This window comes from Tinamus guttatus, unplaced genomic scaffold, assembly GCF_059628265.1.
Source record: "Tinamus guttatus ecotype Peru unplaced genomic scaffold, ASM5962826v1 Tinamus_guttatus_pri_ptg000188l, whole genome shotgun sequence".
NCBI lineage: Eukaryota > Metazoa > Chordata > Aves > Tinamiformes > Tinamidae > Tinamus > Tinamus guttatus.
This window is the reverse complement of record NW_028288722.1, coordinates 3,201,891-3,223,127: the sequence shown is the minus strand read 5'-3', so window position 1 is coordinate 3,223,127 and position 21,237 is coordinate 3,201,891. Positions and strand designations below refer to the sequence as shown.

Sequence of the window (21,237 nt, the reverse complement as noted above, 5' to 3'; positions counted from 1 at the left end):
CGATCGCTTGCTTAGATGCGGATGCACCGGGAAATGTGCCTATCCTACGGGTAAGCACATCCTCCCAGAACACTGCACCGGGGCAGGGAGCGAGTCCTTCTCCGGGTACCTGCTCCACGCAGCGCTGCTCAGCTGTGCCCGCAGGAGGGAACGCATGTCGGCCGCACACAGCTTCATTCAGCACTGCTGAGTTTATTGAAATCACGAGGGTCTTTGCACAAAGTCGGTGTCTCCTCCGGGCTCCTCCACGCTCCGCTGTGGAGCAGCAGCTCGACGGGGCCCCGCATCTGCCCTAGTGGGTCGGCCAGACGGCAACCACGGCGATGGCGATGAGCAGCAGCACTATCACCACCAGCATCCCTGCAAGAGAGCAAACCACATGGATGTCACCGCCTTCCGCTCCTACAAGGGGCCTTTTGCAATCAAATTCTTCCTCAGAGACCTGCTCCTCGTCCACCTGAAACATTTTCTTCCACGTTCACGGTGCGAGACCCCTTTGGTGCAAACCCTTCCCCAGACCCCGGTGCATTAATAACCCGCACAGCAACGCGAACACCTAAGTAACCTTGGTAGAGCAGTTACTCTTCTCACACTGACTCCAAACTAACTGTTTTGAATGTGGTGCTTGTAGGTTATCTTCCACGCTGAACATCTGCCCTGTGAGGGTTAAAGGATATGTTTAACCCTTACTAACACCATGCTAAGGCCAGTTAAACTTCCCTAGGATCCCCCCATACCAGCCCACTGGGCAAAGGATTATGCAGAAGGAAAACCATATTGCATCAGGAAATTGTTTCCAGTCCAAATGACTCCTGCTTTAAGACAAAATCATTTTGCAAAGTGAAAAAAAAAATGTTTTTGTGTGTTTACCTGGCTTTGGAAAATGAACGTCAACAACAATTGAGAGAGAGGCTACCAGCACTCTGCCAAACCTGGCAGCACGCGAGCTCTGAGCGCTCCGTCCTTCCCCAGAACCTCAGGCAGAAATTAATGACTAATGTGATCTTACAAAACTTTACGAGCATTTATTAGTGCAGGCACAGCATGCTGCTCCGCAGAAGGTGGGTGTTAAGAAGTGCTGGAGTTCTGAGGAGCGCTCCAGACGAGCGGCCGCGCGGATCTTCCCAAGCGCCCCGTCCCCAGCTGCCCCAGGCGCGGGGCCGGGCGGCGGAGACGGCTCCAGGACACAGGGGCGGCCGCCTTCCCCCGGCTGGAAGAGCCGCTCCGGGAAGGGGTGTCCCCAGCTGATGGGGTGTCCCCAGGTGACGGGGTGTCCCCAGGTGACAGGGTGTCCCCAGGTGACGGGGTGTCCCCGGGGCGCGCGGCCGCTCCGCGGATCCGCGCCGCAGCACCCCCCGGCAGAGCTGTGGGAATACGCTAGGGCTCCAAGAGTGGAAAAAATGTCCCTTCACTTGGTCCGTTAACAGATGACGATTACTCAACCACTTACAATATTTACAAGTCCAGCTCATGGCAATTAAAAAAGGATGTATTAAAATAAACTCCTCTTTCCAAGCTGGAAAAGGATATTAGACATAGCTTTTTGTAAACAGTGCCATGTTTTCTGTGCAGAAACCGTTTCTGTGCCAGGGGTCCATGGTTTTTTTTCCAGGGAGAGAGAGTTGCCACCAGCAGGATTTTTTTTCTTTCATGCTCAGTTGAAAACATTTGTTATCTGCATTCAGCACTTCATCGAGTTGCGTTCAAAACATGCAGATATGCACCCAGCACACAGACCCAGCCCTGGGGGGCTCTTGCTATAATCACAAAACCCAACACAGATTGCAAACTGCTCAAAAGGCTTCACGCTGTGCAAACACAGACTTCTACTGGTGTTTCTGATCTCTACAGGAGGAGCTGATTGCACCAAACGTCAGAGAGTTGACGTGAGTTGTCCGGGTCTGAGCTGGTCACTTCAGCTCCGAGGAGACGGGGAGGCAGGTCTACATGATTTTGGACATCCAAAATCAAGGCAAATCACCCTCTGAGAGGGATTTACACCGAGTATTTTCAATGGTCAGCGTGGAGAAGACTAGTTGGGCCTTTGACAACTGCCTTTTGAAGGCAGGCAAGGTGATTCCCACCCAGAGAGCCCCTTTGGCATCTACCCAGCAGCTCTCTTGAGCACCTGGAGAAAACCAAAAGAACATGAATAGGTGGCCAGTGTCTACTGCCCACTGCATGTTTAATGCCACCAAATGCCTGGTTTGGCCTTGGACACTCTCTGCTCCCTCGTGTTTACATTTCATCCCTCTCCTCACCAATTCTACAGCAAGCAGGAGTGTCCCACAACACCCAACTCCAGATGCTGATGGGAAGCCCGTGTCCACGTGGAGACACGTTGGGAGCCGATGGCGCTCGGAGCACGCGCAGGCAGGGGGCTCCTGTCCCGGGGACACGGCTGTCGCCTGCTCCTCGGGGACAGAGGCTCTCGCCAACCGCCCCGGTGTCACCTCGGTGCGAGCGGCCGCGCTGCTGCCTTGGGAAGACGACCCCTGTTTTGTCCTGAGTTGTCCTGAGGTGTTCAGTGTGGCTGGGAGCAAACCACCTGCTCAAGCCGGGACGAGATCAGATCTGATCAAACGGCCACATTCAGATTTTCAGTTAGATTTTGCACTGAAGGGAGAAGTTTTAGAGGGTGCAAATCCTTTGCACAGTTTCAGTGTAACCAAGTCTATGGATTTTAGCAATTAAGAGAGAACCAAGATCAGTTTCTTGGAAAATACCCGATAGGTGTGAATTAGTAATGATACAAAGTAAAGTTAATGGGGTATAATCATTCTTTGACAACTCCTGTGAAAAACTCCCCATAAAACTAGAATCACTGCACAGCAGGAACCGGGACTAATAAAGCCCTGCTAACGCACACGAGCAGAACGAGTAGGAAACGTAAGAGAACATTCACTGCAACAACAGCAAGGTCAGCAAGACGAAATAAACTTCATTTCATTCCTGGAAAGAGCCTGGTATTAAAAACCTGGAGCCACTTTCCTGTTTCCAAAAGCAGCGGTCAAGTGTTTGCTCCCCATGTGAGATGGGAAAGCGGAGATGGCACATGTCAGTGCAACGTAAATCACAAAGCAGCTGGTATTAGTGGCTTATCTGATCCACTCGATATGCACAGAAAAAAAAATACGAAGAAAATAACATAAATTGGCAGTAACATACACATTTCAAAGCACCTCTTGCATGATAAAGACCAGATGTTAGGCACATTGTAGTTTTTTCTTATACTATTCAACAGCAGATTACAAGGATCTGAAGCTTTTAGACTTGGAGTTTTGAAGACTGCAACATGTTTTCATAACAAAACATTCCGGATACGATCTGACAGCAATTAGGCATCCTAGAGTCCCCGTCTGATGTGCTTGCTTTCTTTTTTCTATTTTTTTTCTTCCCCTTTTCTTTTCCCTCAAGTCCTGCAAAATAAAAATATTCTCCTCATCAAGAACTCCTTCATGAATCAAAGCCACTAATAAAATAAACAGGAGTTGGAGAGGGGAAGGAAAAAAAAAACAGATTCCTGCAGGAAGCAAAAAGGAAAGGCTGACAGAGATGCACATTTGCTAGGTGTTTCTCAGGGAGAGGTGAGACAAACGCAGCAGTCTGCATGCAATTACAGCATCATTAACTAAGGCAGGTTGGAGGAAGTGCAAAGCTCTTCAAGCTCCACAGGGCTCCACAGAGCTGCAGAAACCACAGCTGAAGCCCAGAGAAGTCACGTTCTTGGAGCACGTTCAGGACAGAAATACTGTGCGGAGGGGCTCTGCTTCTGCTCCCCTTTCTGCTTCCCCCGGGCAGTGCCAAGCGCGGCGCAGCCCGACGCGCGCGGCCGCTGGCAGATGCGGCTCTGCCTCCGGGCACGGCTCCGTGGGGATCTCCGCACAAGCGGCTTTACCTGCATCTAATCCTACTGTGGAGGTGGACATGGACCCTTGTCAGCTCCATCCTGCTCCTCCTGTCCCTCGACACCATGGGGGTTAATACTCCAAATGTAGCCGTGGTTTTTCGGATGCAAGAGGAAAGCTCGCGCTGTGGTAACGCCTCCGGGCTGGGCTCACGGTACCTGCCCACGTTCATTCCGCAGCTCCGAAGCCCCTTCCAGACGTAAGTTCAGAGGATCTGGTGTCCACAACAACACCCCATCTTCTGAGGTTTCTCCTAGTCCCAGATCTTCCTCTCCAGAACCCACCAGCTTGGGTGTTCAGGTACAAAACCAGCGCAGGGACCCTTCCCTGCTCAACCTGATCTACCCCCCCAGCACTAACCTTGCTCTTGGGCTTCATACACAAACGCAAACCCCCTCAGGCTGCACTCGCTTGTAAGGGGTTGGGTAGCCACAAGATGATTTCCTAGCACTGCTTCACACCGCATTTCCCTGGGGTTAATGAACTACGTAAACACAGGGACAGGAGGCTGAAGAAGTTCCCCTCGTGTCCCCTCGGCCAGACGGTAACGACTCTTGCCCGGCTGGGACTGCTAACGTCAGGGCGCCAGAAGCCAGACCACACTCCCAGCTCACGCTCCCCAGGACACGCCAGCCGCAGGGAGCACGGGCGTGCAGACCGCAGAGCCGCTTGATTTGCCCTCTTCCTCCCAACTTTTGCTACTTCCCCGTCCCGGTCCCCTAAACGGGGTTTGGAGCCGCATCACGCGAGGCAGCGCGTAAGGACGGCACGAAACACCCTGCCCTGTAGAGCTCCGCCGGGACAGCGCCCGCGGGGACGGCCCCGCATGGGCCACACGGGCAGCCCCGTTCGCGGCTTCGTGGGCACACGGGGCCCTGCCGGCCCCGTCGCCTTCAACAACAGCTCCGAGCCCCAGCCCGGCCCGACGGAGCAGCGGGGACCCGCTGCTCTGCGATGAACCGCTGCCGCCTCCCCCCTGCTCGCAGAGGCAGAGCCATCGACGGGGCCCCTCCGAGCCTGGTAATTCCCAGCGTTAACGACGGCGGGAGCCCGGCGGACGTTCCCGCTCCCGAGCATCCCGATGGCGGAGCCCTCACAGCCCCGGACACCGCGGCCAATTGCTGCTTGTCAACCGAGCGCCTCTGCCAGCGTTCTGACACGGCAATATTTACTGTGAAATCTCCACTTATTGTGCTGAATGTAACTCCCGGGAACGCGAGGGTGTTTAGCAGCTGGCAGTGATTCAAGGGCCTTTGAAAAGGCAGGCAGGAACCCTGTCATAAATACATCTTGTTTTGACAACTCCCTCTTGAATAAGTGTCAAAAGATTTCTGGGCTGCTTCTATTAGACTATTGATTTACCATTAAAAATTGCTCCGTGCCCATGGAATTGTGGCCATTTAGATTTAACGTGTTATCAGTTAGCGCGTTCCCCGCGAGGCCCCGCGCTCCAGCTGCGCACGGGGCAGGCTCTGCCGCGGAGCCGCCCGGCGCCAACAGACACCGCGGGGCTGGGCACGTCGCTCTTGGCGTTCTGTGTTCAGAGAAACCCGTCTCATTTCTATAAATTCATCCTGGCTAGGGCTAACTTGGGGTCTAAGGACACCTTTTTTTAATGGTATGAACATCAGAAATGCTCCACCGGAGCAGCGGTGACCGCAGCCCCTGAACTCCGCAGGGAGGCCAGGACTGCCCCCCTGCCCAATTGAACCCACGTTTCTGAAAGGCCGGGGCAGGTGCTGGCGTGTCCAGGACTCTGCAGGCCACGGAGCACCCTTGTCTCCCACAGCCCACGCTGGGGCCCAGCTCCGCTCCCGGCTCCTCCATCCCGGGGACGCCAGCCGTGACGGATGCAGCTAGGAGAGGCTCCAGACACCAGAGCACAGGGGACCCCCACGGCTCTCTCTAGCTTGGAGGATCAATCCAGAGACACGAAAAGCTTTGTGGCCTGGCTGGCCACGAACGCTGCTTCACTGATTGGAGCCCGGGAGGAGGACACAGCTTCCTCCTCCTCCTCCTCCTCCTCCGTCTTTCTATGCACCAGGGCCTGCTCCTGCCCTGGGCTCTGCAGGGAGCTCTGATTTTGTCTAGTCCGGACTAGAAAACCAGCTCAGAGAGAGCATGGATGCCAGTTCATCAACCATCCACTGATTTCCAGCTCCCGGAACAGCTCAGCTCAAAATATCACTGTTTTTCATAGATTACAAACTAATAAATATAAAGAGCATGCTATGTCTTAAAGAGCTTGGTATAGGATTACATTATCTGCAAAAAAGCTGCTTTTTTAATGCCAAGAAAGCTGTATTCGCACCAAACTGCCTATTCAGAAGTTTAGCAGTAAGTTTTCTTTTAGAAGTGACACAGAGTGCTAACTTAGAAACACATCACAGTTGTTTTATAGAGTAGGAGAGAAGCAGGGAAAAAGCAGTTTCGAGGAGAGGCTGCAGAGTCTCCGCTACTGTCTTCAAGAACTTCTTTTTATGTCACAGTTAAAAAAAAAATCACCCAAAACACCCTTTATCTGCTTTTTCAGTAGGTTAATTTTAAGCCTGTGTTACCAGATACACAGCAGAGACCTGCCCAAATCTGTTCAAAACCTTGATTTTTCAAGGCACCAGAGAACCAATGCGGGCAGCTGACTCACAGTTTGGGTCACCTACAGCACTAGTTCAATAAGTGCCCGAAGAAATCCATCTTGCTGTCCTTTACGTTGCCTAAAAAAAAAAAAAAAAAGGAAATGCCAAACACTTCCCCCCCGCAAATCCATAAAATCTTTCCTTCTAACATTTCCCTATTTTAAAGTGAGACAGGGTATGCAATTTGTGTAGCATTAAGAACCACTTGCGCACAAATCCCACGCGACGAGGCCGGCCTGTGTGTAACGCGGCCCCGCTCCGACACCTGCAGCGCTGGAGGCCCCGCGGGACCGCGACGTTATTGCGCTTGACCCCGCGGCGCTCGAGCGCTCCGCGCTGCGGTCGCACCTCTCCGCGCTGACATCCAGCGCGGGGGCGACGCGCAAGGAAAAGCGAGAGCGGCCTCGGAGAGCGCGTTATTAAACACGCCAGATGCCCGTGTGCTGCTTGGGGTCTGGAAGGGAAAAAGAGACACTTCCAATAAAAAACAAGCAAATAAAGAAGTAAATAGGGCTGAACTCTTTAGAAACAGCAACTGTCGCAATGATAATCCCTTATTTGGAAGAAAGTAAAACCTAGGTCATTCCTATGGAAGATGAAAGAAAAACCAGAAGTTGCCCCATTTGGAGTTATTGAGAGGTTAACCTGAAGACCCTGATCGTCCCAGTCAAAGTGTAAGACTTGGTTCATACACCCTAAATCCTCGGTCCACTTGATTTCACATATTAAAAAATGCATTTTTGATGCATTTTCATTTCTTTTGGAGCCTCTTGCATCTACACTCCACCCTCAGGCACACGACCGAGTTTGCTAGTGCTCATCCAAGCCCTCAACAGAGCATACGGCACCTTGCGGTACCGGCAGCAGGACCTGTTGGCCAACAAAGTGCGGATAAATAAGCAGTGAGGGAAGAAAACGCTGTGGGAAATCAAATGTCACGTCCTGCCTCAGAAGCCGCACGGATCGTGTTTAAATTCAAAATGTTTATTGCTTCAGTGGTCAAATAATCCCCTGTGCTTAGGTCCCAAGCCACACGCACCATCCAACTGAACGAAAGGAAGTGAGATAAGTGTTTCTCTTAATCCATTATTGTTAGACCTCAATTTGCTTCTTTTTAAAACTATTTTTCAAACGACAAAGGCGTGCCAGATAGTATATTGACCTGCTTCCAAGTGCAATTGCAAAGAAATCCTATAGTCTTTCAAAAACAAACAGATTTCTTTTTTAAATCCAACCTTAAACGAACTGTTAGAGGAATATTTGAAATGAATTTAGTCACTGCTTTCTCGGTAGCAGACCCAACCGCCGTGAACATTCCCAACCTCTCCTATGACTCTCAGCCCACCTGCACAAAGGTGCATTTTTGACAGCAGTTAGAAGTTTCAGGCCCAGCAATGACAGACATTTCCCATCCAGAAGACCATTTAAAAACCACAATTCATTAACCTCTTATATTACCAGAAGGGCAACAAAGCCAAGGTTGAGAGGAAGGTTTCCTGAACCACTTGGGAAACTCGGGCACATCTAACCTTTAAAATAGAAGAACTGGAGCTCACGCACAGCCAAGGTTATGTTTGAAGACAAGTAGCGACCAGAGCAAGAAATAAGCTCTAACAATTCATAGCTTGCAAGGAAGACTCCTGGAAGAGCAGCACAGAGCTAAACTTGCATTTGCACATGCCACTTCACACAGAACAACCTGGGGAGAATCCTTTCACTGCCCGTTTTAGATAGAATCACTGCAGTGTCAATGAAGAGTGTTAAAAATTTCCACACGCATAATCCCTCTCTACAAACAATGGTTCCTAAAGACGTGGTAATAAAGCATTTACTGGACTCATCGCTGCACACACAGCGAGTGCAGACTCCCCATGAGACCTGGCCACCTATTTGAGCTGCTCCGCACCAAACCTGGCATCACCTGCACCTCCTGCACAAAGACAAGACCAGAGTTATTTAACACTCAATGAATAACAGCCATGCAGCAAGGGTTGCACAATTTCCCTCTCAATCAGTCGAGATAACCATGCTAAACACCATCCAAAACAAAGTCCCTTTGGAGCACAAGCTCTTTTTTTGGGTAAATTTGCACTGGGTGTTGCACTCATGCCCAGCAAAAGCTGACAAGCGAAGACTCACATCTCCCCAGGAGCCGTTTTTGGTGTTTTCTCACATCTGTTTCACTTGCAGCCAAACCTGGCAACCTCTGCACATCTCTGCCCATGCCTTGCACCGATGCGTGTGCTGGAGGGAACGCCAGGCACGTGCACAGGGACCCGGGCAGCAGAGCAGCCCCGCGCCAGCAAGAGAGACACTGGAAACAGCCTCCTGTTTTTTTCCTTTTGTTCTTGCTACAGTGACTTCATAGACTTTCCTTGTTTGTTCCAACACTGCTATTATCAAAGTATTTCCAACCCCAAAGGTCATCGGCAGACATGGTTACTGGCTCTTTTTTTTTTGCATGTGATTTATTTTTTCTTCTCCCCTCTCTTATTTTTTCTCTTTTAATAAGCACGCACATTTTCCAGTTTTCCCTCCTGCAAACTCTCTAGCATCCTTTTCCTTAGATAAACAAGGCCAAGAAACCCGATCAGTCAAGCAGTGCGCTGCATTTCTGAGCAACTGTGTTACGGCTTGGACCGGGCCTTGTGAAAGTCTGAAAAACCTCAGCGTGCAGTAAACCTTCCCAGAAGGAGGAAAACAAAACAAGCGGGGCAGAAAGGACCAGAGAGGTTCTATAATCACCTGTGTCTCAGGTAAAGTTCACCCATGTGACAACCTAAACAAGTCCCAAGCGCCATCGCGATTCCTGCATTTGGGATCAAGCTGCGCAGAGATGGGCAGGAGAGGATGCCAACGTGCAGGTGCCCTCTCCAGGCTCAGCAGATAGAATTTCCACCCGTCCATTGAGGACAAAGAGCGAGGAAGAACCCAAGTCGCACTCGGTGTGGACTGAAGGGGCACGATAGGGAGAACAAGAGGCACTTGGGACTGGATGGTGTTAGGAAGAACCAGGGGAGGTTTTCCTCTTGAGAAGGCACCCAAGAGCATCCAAAGGTCACCAGCAGCTGTCCTGTAGCACAGGTTACAACTTTTTGTGCTCCATTCTAGTCCTTCCACCACAGAGACTTCTGGTTGCACTGGAAAGCAGGAGATTTTTGTGCAAATCCCAGCACTAGCTGCAAAAAAGGCACCCACCTGGGACTGGAGGTGGGTGAACTCCCCCAAAACGCTGCCTTCCCTGCCTCCCAAACGCACGTCTTCCTCCTCACGTGCATCTTTTCAAACTCTGCTTCAAGCTGCTTCATCCACGAGCCGCGTATTCCATCAGGACACGCAGCACTGGAGCCCAGCAGGCAACCTGGAAAGGGGCTTCCTGCAAGAAAGGGGCTGCCCGACAGCAGCTCATCCCCAAGCTGCCACCTGAAGCCAGCAAGGAGAAGGCAGAAGACATGACAGATGATCTCAGCAGGGCACTGTTGTTCTTCCACTACTTTCTCCAGCAAGAAAAACAAATGAAAAGAAATCAAAGGGCTGCTCTGCTGGCCTTGAGCAGAAGGGGACATCTGCCTGGGTCCATCTGCCACCATCCCGCCACCCTGGTCTTTGTTTTGGGGTAGGGTCAGTCTCCCACCGTTCGAGCTCCCTGCACTGCCTCCCCGGGACAGCCGGGGAGCACGAGGGAAGGGCCGGGACCACGGAGCAGGGAACCACGAGATCCACTTGGATGCAGCCGTCAATTGGCCCGCAAGGCTCTTAAAGCACTTTGGAAAGCGTCACCTCCGCTTTTGTCCTGCCCAAAGAAGCGCTTGGGGTAACCTGCCTCTGGTTAGGGGGGTCTGCTACAGCCTCGGCATCCTTCCGAGAGGTTTCCACACGGACACAGAGCCCTGCCTGGAAAATCCAGGCTCGGGCACCCACGTGAACCAAGCTGCAGCAGCAAAGCTGCACCTGCATGAGGGGCTTCGCTCACGAGGCGGCCATCGAGGAGGGTTAGCTACGGGACCTGCTGTGCACAACGCGTCACGAAGGCCAGGCCGAGCATCCCAGAAACCTGCTCCGAGGGGCTTTTATTGGGAAAACTGCCCTCCTCGCAGAGGCACCCAAGGGACTTTTGAACAGGGGCTGCTGGCTCCCAAGTCCCTCGGAGACCTGAAGGAGCAGCCGGGACGGCGGGGACACAAACTGCGGAGCTTCGACACGGCTTCCTCGGAGCTAGAGACGAGGGTGGGGAGGAGAGAATATTTAATGATTAGTTCCTTATGGTTTTGACATTCTTGAAGCATATTTCTTGCAGTCCCTGGAACACTCCTGCATTCTTGATTGCAAAATGGCAGTAAGTGATTTCCTTTAAAAGCCTTGTCTTTTATTGGAATACTAAAAATACCCCACTCGGCCCACTCTGCACTACTCGCTCTCTTTCCTGGACAGGCACCATCAACCCTAATGTGTTCTGTTTTGAAGACAGCGATAAACATTTCAGCATGGGCTGTTCAATCCGCTTCATAATAGGTCCTGCATTTCCAACAGAGCCCCTACTAGCACCATAAATCATCTTCGCACAGACTTGAGTATGAGAGACTCCAGAAAAAAAAATAAAAGCAGCATGGATTTAAAAAAAAAAATAAAAATAAAAAATGAGCACAAAACAGCCAAGACTGAAATGGTCAATCTTAAGTACAAAGCTATTGGGATGACCGTGTAGAGCAAGGCTGTTGTGAGGGTTAACAAACCTGGGCTGTGCAGCTCTGCTCCCATTCACTCACTTGATGCAAACCCACCTCGAGGGATGATGCTCTCTGCTGAGGAGGGTCCCACAAAAATTGCCTGTAATCCATAACATCTCAACAAACAGGGATTTCCCATCTGGGATGCTCTGGTTGTTGCTAGCTTTAAAAAGCCACAGGTGAGGATTAATTACACACTACGTCTGAGCTGCCTGCGCACAGCTAACGCTCCCGTTTTAATTCTGCATTGCCCCAAAATCTGACCCGCTCTCCTGACTGGAAACGGGTGAAATGGCCATTTCAGGAGCACGAGGAGCACAAGCTCACAACCACACAAGCCCCGCTCAGAGTGTGAGCTGAGCCGAGGAGCTTCCCCGTTAAGAGCAGTGCTGCGATTACAACCAGCCCAGCACAGGATGCAACCAGGCTTAAACACCAAAGCTTCAGCGTGGCCCGGAGGCAGGGGATGCCCTGCAGAGCACCAGCCCACGCTGGCAATGCCCAGGGTCTCCCAGAGCGCCGGAGCGGCCCAGCGGGACGGCTGCGGGCGGCTCCGGGGCCTGTCTGCAGCGGGAGCCTCCCGGGAAACGGGAGCTCGCCCGGCAGATCCATCGATCCCGTGAAAACTCTCCTGCAGCAGCTGCCCTTGAGCCACTCCACGAGCCCCACGCAGCTCGGCAGCCACCGGGCTGGTGGCCCATGGCGTGCAACAGTTGTATGTTGTGGCGCTCATTGCACACAGATCTGATTAAAGCAGAAGAATTTTCTACTTCTGAAGTCCCAGAGGGAACTAAACCTACCTTTACTTTTATTAAACTATTTTTTGATGTGGCTGGGCAGCCTCATTACCTACTGCTGTCACATGGATTTCTGCCAGTAAACTCTGTTTCAGGTGATGTAAGAAACAGGCCTCGCTGAGCATCGACTTCTCTTTTATTTGGATAAAACGAGACACTTGATCGAGCCCTTCCCAGCATGCAGGAGGGCCTCCATAAACAGTCTGCAGGTGATTTCTGCTGCCCGAGTCCACCAGTTTCACTGGGGTGAATTTAGTGCTCAACAGCAAGAACTGGTGATCGAAGCAAGAAGATGGACTTCTGACTTGGAAGAACAAGAAGCTGAAATCCTTAAATCATAAAACCACTAGGTACAAAGAGACCTCGGGGGCTTCTGTTGTAAGCTAATGCTCAAAGCAGGGTCCAAACTGGATTCAGACCAGGCTGCTGAGGACATTGTCCATCTGAAAGCATCTATGGATGGAGATTCCACAGCTCCCCCGGCCCCTGATCTCCAGTGCTTGGCTGTCCTCATGGGGAAGTTTTTGTTCCTTATATCAAGTTGGAAACTTTCCTGCTTTATTTTATGATTGCTTGGTCTCGTTCTCCCGCTGTGCATGCCTGTAAAGAGCCTCATGCTTCTGAATACGCTTCCCTTAGGAACGGGAAGGTGGATGCTCCATCTTGCCCACGTGAAGCTGTCTCTTCACCAGGCCAAACACATCTCTGCAAATCGTGTCCTCCAGCCTCCAGCCGTCCTCATGGCTCTTCACCGCACTTGCTCCAGGCTATCGGCCTCTCCCTTGTAGTGGGGGACACAAAGGTGATGCAGGATTCCAGACACGGTCCGAAAAGCTGCGTGATGGAGAAGAATCCCCTGGGCGCGTCGGCTCCGCACGCTCCGGGTCGTGGTCTCCATGTCCACGGAGCAACCCCGAGCAGTCGCCAACTGCCCCGGCATAATTCAAGCTCTGTATAAGGGTTACTTGACTTTAACGAAACTCTCTCATGCACTTTTCACTTCTCTTTTGCAGAAGCATTATCAGCCTGCGTGTAAAAATCCTGACACAGATATAGCTGGGTTTTCTTGAGAAAATATGTTTTAACATTTTAAAGGACAACCCTATTTTTAGAAACTTGCTCAACCTTTGGCAATCCAATCCAATCAGCACGCAAAACTGCAGAAACCAGCAACCAAATACTTATTAATACCCTTCACAGCTGTTAACAACTATAAAGACCCTTCTAAAAATGCCAAAGGAAACAACGAGCCGGGAGAAACAATCTCACAAACAACTGAGCCAACACACACAGAACTGTGATAAGAAATTAGATTTGACTTGCCTAGATTTTTTTTTGTTTTGTTTAATTTTGGTAAATGGAGTTGGAAGAGCAGAAAGTTGATAAAAAAAAATCTAGTTCAGTAGCGGTTTCCTGTAGGCAAAGTAGGGAATTCAGCCCTTGCTGAATGCTTGAAACCAATTAGATGTTAACAGAAGCTTTTCCACCAAAGAAGACGGAAAGGCATCTCAGTGCCCACACTCACGGATCTTCTGATTCCTGTATGTTGGTGTGCTATATACTATATATATATGCATGTATGTATATTTTTAAAAAAAGCTTCCGTCTTGAGCAGTGCCAAACCTGTACAATTTATGCGAGTGCAGTACAAGCACTTCTCCCTCATTTTGCAAAAGAATGAAAACGAGAAAGGATTTTTGTGGAGGGAAGGAGAGAAAGCAAAATATCAGTGCTTCATCCCAGCACCTTCCCAAACGCTTTGTAAGGCCATAACTGCAGGTCTGCTCCTTTGCCTTCCTGCCTGACAACTCCAAGCTGCCAGGGCAGCTGCAAAGCCAGTGTCTTCAAAGGGAGGAAAGAAATAACTGCTCCAAGAACAAAGTGCAGGGGAAGGAAAACCCGCCGGGGTGACATGAGGAATGCAGGGCTGAACGGGCTGGACCCCTGGGAGCAAGCGCAATATGTGGTACAGGCAACCTCTGTGTATATATATACATGTGTGTGTGTATATATATTGTATTTGTGTGTCTATATATTATATTCTGCATCATGTTCTCCCCACGGAGAACGTGTTCCCTTTCCAAGATCCTTAAGGTATCGCTCGGTCATGCCCAGGCGCATGAGGGAGTTGAGAGGAAAACCAGTACAAGGAGAGAAAATTATGTGCGGTCTGCGTAAGGAATGCTCCCCGTTACCAAATAATCACCAAGAACAGCAACACTTCAGAGCTAAAAGAAGTCACCCGATTTACTGAGTATTTTTTCCTTTAACTCTAAACCCACGGTTCCATTTACAGAGTTTATTCCCTTAGCACTTCTGGGAGGGAAAAAAATCCTCGGTGCAAAGAAGGCCCATAAATCCTTGTGGATCATTTGTCTGCTGCTGCCCTGACAGCGGGACCCTCCATCTGCTTTTCCAATAGCGCCGCGGTGATGGCATTTCCAGGAGTGTCCCTTATTAATCATGTCGCCACTGCGCGTCTCCCCGGAGCGCTTGCTTATTCCGTGCTTTTCCAAAGCGCTTCAGTTTCCTCTTCAGTTATTAAACGCTCACTGAGGACGACCACATGTAAAGCTAACCTCTGCTAGGGCAAAACTGGAAGAAAAGAAAGAATGGGAAGTGATCACCTTTAACCACAATTTTTTGTCCATCTATCACTTTCCCAGGAAGAAACCCCCTCCCAAAATAGCAATATTTCAACCTTCGCTATGTGTTTCTGAACACCTGGAGCTGTGGAGCTGGGGTTGCTTCTATTTAAGGTAACACTGACATTCAAGAAACACCTTCCTGGATGTTACTCTCCGAATCAGAATCCCTGGAAGAAGCTGGTACTGGCTCAATCCCGCAAGGCGCTGAAATCATGAGCCTGCTGGAGCCCATGAAGTGCTCTTAAAGACACTGAAGTGCTCGGCTGGATGCAGAACAGAGCACTCGGCGCCCTGCAGAAGTGAGCCCTGCTGAGGTGCGAGGCCTTTCCAAACCTTTGCTATTAACTGAAAGAACCCACAATTAAGAAAGTCCCCGGCGCTGGGTGGACCGGATAAAGGCGACGCTTTGCCGAGCAGCCCGGGGTTCCCGCTCCGGCAACACGCTGCAGTGGCAGAGGGGACGGGGAAGCTGGGCACGTAGTAGGTGGGCTGGAAAGCAGAAAGCCGAGGAGCCGGGTGTCCTTCGGCACCTCGGCAGCGGTGCTGGAACCCAGACCCGTCCCCGAGCTCCCCGGGGCTTGCTGATCCCATGGGTGCCAGGGCAGCGCCCAGCCTTGCACCCTGGGTGCACAAAAGGACCTAAGAGGAATGAAAATCCATCCTTCCAGCATGGGAGAAAACTGTCAGATGTCAAAGCAGCCGATTCAGGATAAAGGCAGCCTATAGCTCTGAGCGAGCTTCCAGGGAGATCTCCATTTAGAAAGCCCTAGCATTTAAATTATTTTGAGAACTCTTCTATCTGTAAAACATTAACTCGAGCCAGGTGGTGCGATCTGCTAAAATTACACTTTTAAGCCAACTTTATGTCTTTCTGAATGAGAAAACAAATAGGCTTTCAATATATTTCTACAAAAGTACAGCTCAAGCTGCACCACGTGCTTAATTCTCCTTTACAGGCAGATTATACACAGCCAGATAAATTATTTGTCCCATTTATCCTTCCTGTGGGAAAACAAAACAGATCGGAATCCTGCGGGTATTGCTAGCGAAAGTCTGACTTCTAGCTCGGCACAGGACTAGCTCTGCAGCCTGATGCCGCAGGCGGGTGTCAGAGGTGGACTCTGGAGCTAGACAGCATCTATCTGAAACCAGCTGGATACTGTGTGGACGCAGGCATTTGCTCAAGGAGTCACAAGCAAAGCTGGAAAGAGCCATGAAATCAATGTCACTAATCAGGTGACCTTCAGCAGAAGCAGCAATCCGCGCTCCACGGTCTGCTTGACCAGCTCCAAGGGAAATCACCAGGAGCAAGGCTATCAGGAGCGGATTTAACAAAGCAGATGGACTGGGGGCATTTTCCAGCACAAGAATGGAGCTACCAAGTAAGAAAAGGCTGGAAAACAGAATCAGAAACACCCATCCCTAGAGGTGCAGGAGTTTGAGACCGTCGCACTTCTCCAGCAGAGCGGATGAACCTGCGTCGCCTCCGCCGCGACGACCGCCGCGGCCCCAGGCACCCAGGAACACAACCACGGCAATGTCAAGAATTGATTTCTTTTTAAAGGCGCCACCAAACTCTCCCTCAATCCTCCCGTGAGTTCCGGACCGCGCTGCTCCACGACAGGCGCTCCTCGGGCCGCCACGCGCCCAGCTGGGAGCAGGCCCTTTGGGTGCCACGTTTGCCCTCTGGAGGCAATTAAAGAAATTAAAAGGATATGAAGAAATGAAGGGATGTTGCCCTCGAACTTCCAGCACAAGTGAGGTGAACCCAACAAACTCGGGGATGGGACATCCCTACTTCCTTTGATGCGGACGGTTTGGATGCGGCACTTAGTTTGCTTGTTGAGAATCTTTTTTTTAACCTTGTCCTCAGGGATTTTGTGGACTTTAAGGGGAGATTTCGAGCACGATCAACTGCCAGGAAACATCTCCCCATTAGCTGCCTTTGGTCCTAAGTCAGGAGCTGCCATTAGCGTGGCGGATCCTATCTGCAAATCCAATAATCCTAGAACTACCAGACACAACTTCCCCCCAGATCTGTTTTGGGAAGGGGGAAAAACCCAACACATCCTTTGCGAGGCAAAATCATATTTTAGCATGTTAGCTATGAAAACACACGGTGCAGCCTGGAACTGGGCTCACCATTAGAGAAATGCCAGCCAACATGGGAAACCATTAAATTAACTGCCAGCGTCTTCCCCAAAGCCCCGCAGCAGCCGGAGCCCCTTGTCATGCAAACAACCTGTGGGATCCATTCTCCTCCCAACGCAAAAGGAGGGGTAAATTACGGAGTTAAGTAGATTACCGGGGAAGGAGTCACACTCAGCAGCCTTATGAGATGATTAGACCCTGGGAAATTCATATGGCAAATCCCTAGGCCCCGATAGCTCACATTCATTACCAGCTTCAGGATAAACCGCAATCAAGAACCTTCTCTGGCAGTATTAAATATTCCTTTTCCAGTGAACTTCCATTTAACTCTCCAAAAAAAGAAAAAAAAAAAGGAGATTAAGCTTAAAATTTTGCAGGGAAAGTCACAGCAGTGTTTTAGCAGCTCAGCAGTTTACATTAAAATGACTCTTTCCTTCCAAAAAGCGCCAGCATTTTTGAAGCAGATGCTACTAGCAGCATCATGAACACAAACACTGCACACCCCCAAGTGCCTGTTGGTGCCCTGTGGGTAGCAGCAATTTTGGGGAGAGGCTGTTCCACAGCTGGTCCAGGCTTTGCTTTATAACACTTTTTTCTTTTTAAAGACTCCTCGCTGTAATGTGAGTCTATAGAGCATTATTCAACAACCCTCCATTATCTAAAGAACTAGAAATTCCCCGTTTGGTCTATTTAAAGTGCAGGGAGTAACACCCGCGCGCCTCAGAAGGTGAGAGCGTGCTGAGCGCTCGCCCTCCCACCTGAGATATTTTTATCCAAGAGATGTCTTTAAAAATATCCCTCGGAGAGTCTCTCTTATGCAAGCGGCTGCTGCGGTTAGGACTGCTGAAACTGCAGTCTAGGTTGGCCAAAGCAGGCTCCACCACAAGAGATATCTCATGCCCTGGTACCTCAGAGGAGCAACGGAAGATAAAACCTAGGAAATCAGATCATCAATCTGATGGAAAGGGCTAATATATTTAGCAAGCGGTGAGGTGTGTAACCATGACAGGCAAGGGCAGCACAAGGATCTAACAGCAGTGTTGGGGGCATCATCATCTGAAACTACAAAGCGGGACCTACTCCCGGCAGATGGACTCTGTGTAGCGTTTTTCTCCTCTCTGATAGCCGAAATAAAGCATTCACCTTTCCAAAGGTGACATCTGGACATCCCCAGGGCATCTCTGACTTTCCTGCAACTACTAACTAGGATTCAACCCTCCTTTTCCCAATGGGGCTTGTGCAGCACATGGCAGAGCTCTCCCACCTCCTGCGAGTCTCCAAATTGACCAGCTCTCCATTTATTTCAGCCAGAATCTCAAGCCCGAAAACAGGAATTTCCCCCTAGGGAAGCAACGTCGCAGCTCCGTGTTACGGCTGCTGAAGGGATGTGGTCCAGGCTGGAGCAAAACCTGGTTGTGCACAAGTCTCAGTAGCAGGTCCCAGCAGAGGAAGAGCTTTTCATCAGTGGTTAAGGCTGCCGGATCTAAATGCAAGACATTCCTTTACAAGAAAGCACCTCACAGCCCATTAACTGCTCACGGCGTGCACAAATACGCTCTGAACGCGTAAATGCAACCAGCTAAGCACGCCGGAGAGCAGAGCTTTTCCACAGTCATCTGCATAATTGCAATCAGTGAGGAGCACCTTGGAAATACAACAGATGATGGCAAACCGGCATAAAACCAGCAGCGGTAGGAAGCAGAATAGGGGTAAAATAATCATGTGTCAAAGGAAATGTTAATAACATGATTACTAAAGTAAGCAGCAGAGCAGAAATACTAGCCCTGGGGAAGAAGTACTGAAATTATGAGGGATTAAGGAGCAAAAGGTGTCGTCCTGTGAAACAGCAACTGCAACCGAGAACAAAGCTGCAAGATGGGGACGTACAGGAGTAAGTGACTCCTCAGTACAGCAAGACAAAATGCTTTGAGCAATTAATGAATTCTCTGAAAACACACATTTCCAGTCACACCAAAAGTATTTACAAAAGTATTTACAAATCTAGGTCGAGTTCATCAAATGGTTCCAGGGTAAGAAACAAAAACAGAATGATGAGGTTTGTACAACACGATGTGGGAGGGGGTGGATGAGGGTCAGAAAAGCAGCCACCACGTCTCTCCTTGCACAACGCTCTGGATGCTACGGGAACGCATCCAGGCTGCACAGAACACGGGGTTGATTCCCGTGTTGGGGATTTCTGAACTCAGAGCTGCCAGTTTTGGGGGGAACAACCTCAACTGCCCACAACAGGGCACTACCTGAGGCAGATCTCCTCAATTCCCTCAGTAAAAGCTCCTCTGTTTTGCCAAAAGTACCTGGGCAGGAGGAGCAGAGTGTGAGTTACGCTAGTGATGGAGCAGGACACTGGGCTCCGTTCTTTGCAGCAACGAATGTTTCATCGTGCAGTGTCAAAACCAGCAAGAGTCCTTCTTGGCAATGAGAAGAGGGGGCTGAGAAGGAGGCCTGTATTCAAACCCGCTGCTGCAGAGGGCAGAGGTGGATGCGAAGGCTCACAAACATCAGGCAAAAAAAGGTCTTGCTTCAGGCCAGCCTTAGCCCTCGTGCCCCCAAACCTGCGTGCGCCGGGTTGTGGGGAGCTGCGGGGTGGCTCCTGCCTCCTGCTCTGCCTCTGGGTGCAGGAGAGGCCTGAGGGGCACCCAGGAGCCCCAAAATTCCCGTCTCCCCGGCATGCAGACATCAGGCTCTCGTAAGAAAAGAAGCTGGAAAGAAACTTTAATTACAGCCTGATCTGATTCTTGAGCCGCCTCGGGATCTTGCCAAAACGCACGCCCCAGATAGAGCGCGGCTAAACCAAAAGGCGCAAAGATCAGCTGAAAATGCAGAATTTGGAGGCAGAAATTAAGTACTCCCATCTCAGGAAATTGGAACATTACTGTTTATAATGCTGTGTTCCCCTTAAAAGCATGCCGTAAAATGCTCAGCATGAATCATATGGCACTGCTGGTATATTTGCAGAAACCCTAAACATGGGATTTTCTGACTTTTGAGTCTCTAATTCTATATCAAGGTGGGAAATTAATATTTTCTTTATATGCCAAAAAAAAATATTTCTGCTTCTTCAGCAGGAATGATTCGCGCTGGCTCTGACAAGGTGCTTTTCCCAAACTTTAGCAGCACTGCTGCCGTGCTGCCTGGTGCTCGGGAGCGAAACACAAAACGGCGGCTGCTGGGATCCCCACAGACGTTATCAACACTGCAGTAGTAAAGCAAAACAAAACAAGAACCCACCCCCTCCCTCCAACCCTGCAGGGCCTGGAGGTCTTACAGTGTGAAAGCAAATCACCAAGCCCAGGGAGAAGCAATAAAGCCAGGAATCTCTTTGGTTCTGGAGGGTTTATACTTTCCAGATTCCTTCAACCTTTGGCTCTTGCTGATCTGGAAGAGTTTATGCAAACATGCATATGAAAGGATTATGCTGAGGTCCAGCCCTCATAGTATGGGATCTTACACGACACCTGTCTTGTGGTCTCTTCTCATGGGCAACCAGAAGGGACTAAGCATTAGAAATATCTGTATAAACCACAGATTCCCTCTTCTTCAGCCTAGATTGGAGCCCAGGTGAGGGGCAAGAGAAAGTAGTTATTGCCTAGGTGTTGGGCACCCTGTTATATTATGGATTTCGCATCTGAATTACACCCCCAGCACCAGAACTGCTCAGCTGCACTGCAGCAGAGCTCAGGAATTAGAACAAGGTTACAGGAGTTACTGATACGTGAACATTATTCCCATTCTGCTCTGCCTAATAAACTACCCCCAAATTACAGCTGGCAAATCATCATCTCAACTACAGCTGCCAAGCCTTGACAGCCTTCGCTGGGTGCTCTCCAACTCGTGTTAAAAGTTCCTTAGTCTCAACATCCATCACGAACTACTGTCTGGGCTCTCCATCTCCAGGCAGCCCAACCATTCTCTCTCTCTCACTCTGAATTGCTACCAAGGTTTCTCCTTGGCTAAGCTTGCAGTCTCCCAATAAAGTAACAGAGCAACGTGATGAAGATGAAGTGTTTCAGGCCGTATGCAGAGACACGAGGCTCCTCCAGGCCACCTGCAGTCACTGTGCTGCAGGAGAGGACTTGGCCACCAGGCTGGGACCAAGGACCACATCACGTCTCACTGGTCCCTGGCTACAGAGCCTCTCCCCTGCATTAACCACCGGACTTGAAGATACACCTCGGACTGGATAGAAGCAGCACTTCACTAACCACTTTCTGAGCCCAGAAAAGACTATAAAATACTTATTTTTTCTTCTGCATTTGCTGCTCCAGGCATGCACATTTTGCTCCTGATTTTTGAACCTTAATAGTGGGATGCTGAAGGTCCATGGGCCTTGATTTGATACCATCAGGCTC

The 21,237-nt window shown here is 50.2% G+C and overlaps 1 protein-coding gene across 1 annotated transcript in view; it reads right to left on the bottom strand.

Annotated features, from left to right (window-relative positions):
- Positions 1-211: 211 nt before the first annotated feature.
- The window catches only part of STX8 (syntaxin 8), a 93,469-nt gene continuing 72,443 nt past the window's right edge, over positions 212-21,237 (bottom strand). Inside the window, exon 8 of the mRNA XM_010213625.2 lies at positions 212-360. Coding sequence (XP_010211927.2) covers positions 293-360 — 68 coding nt within the window. The 3' untranslated portion in view covers positions 212-292. The remainder of the gene's footprint in view (positions 361-21,237) is intronic.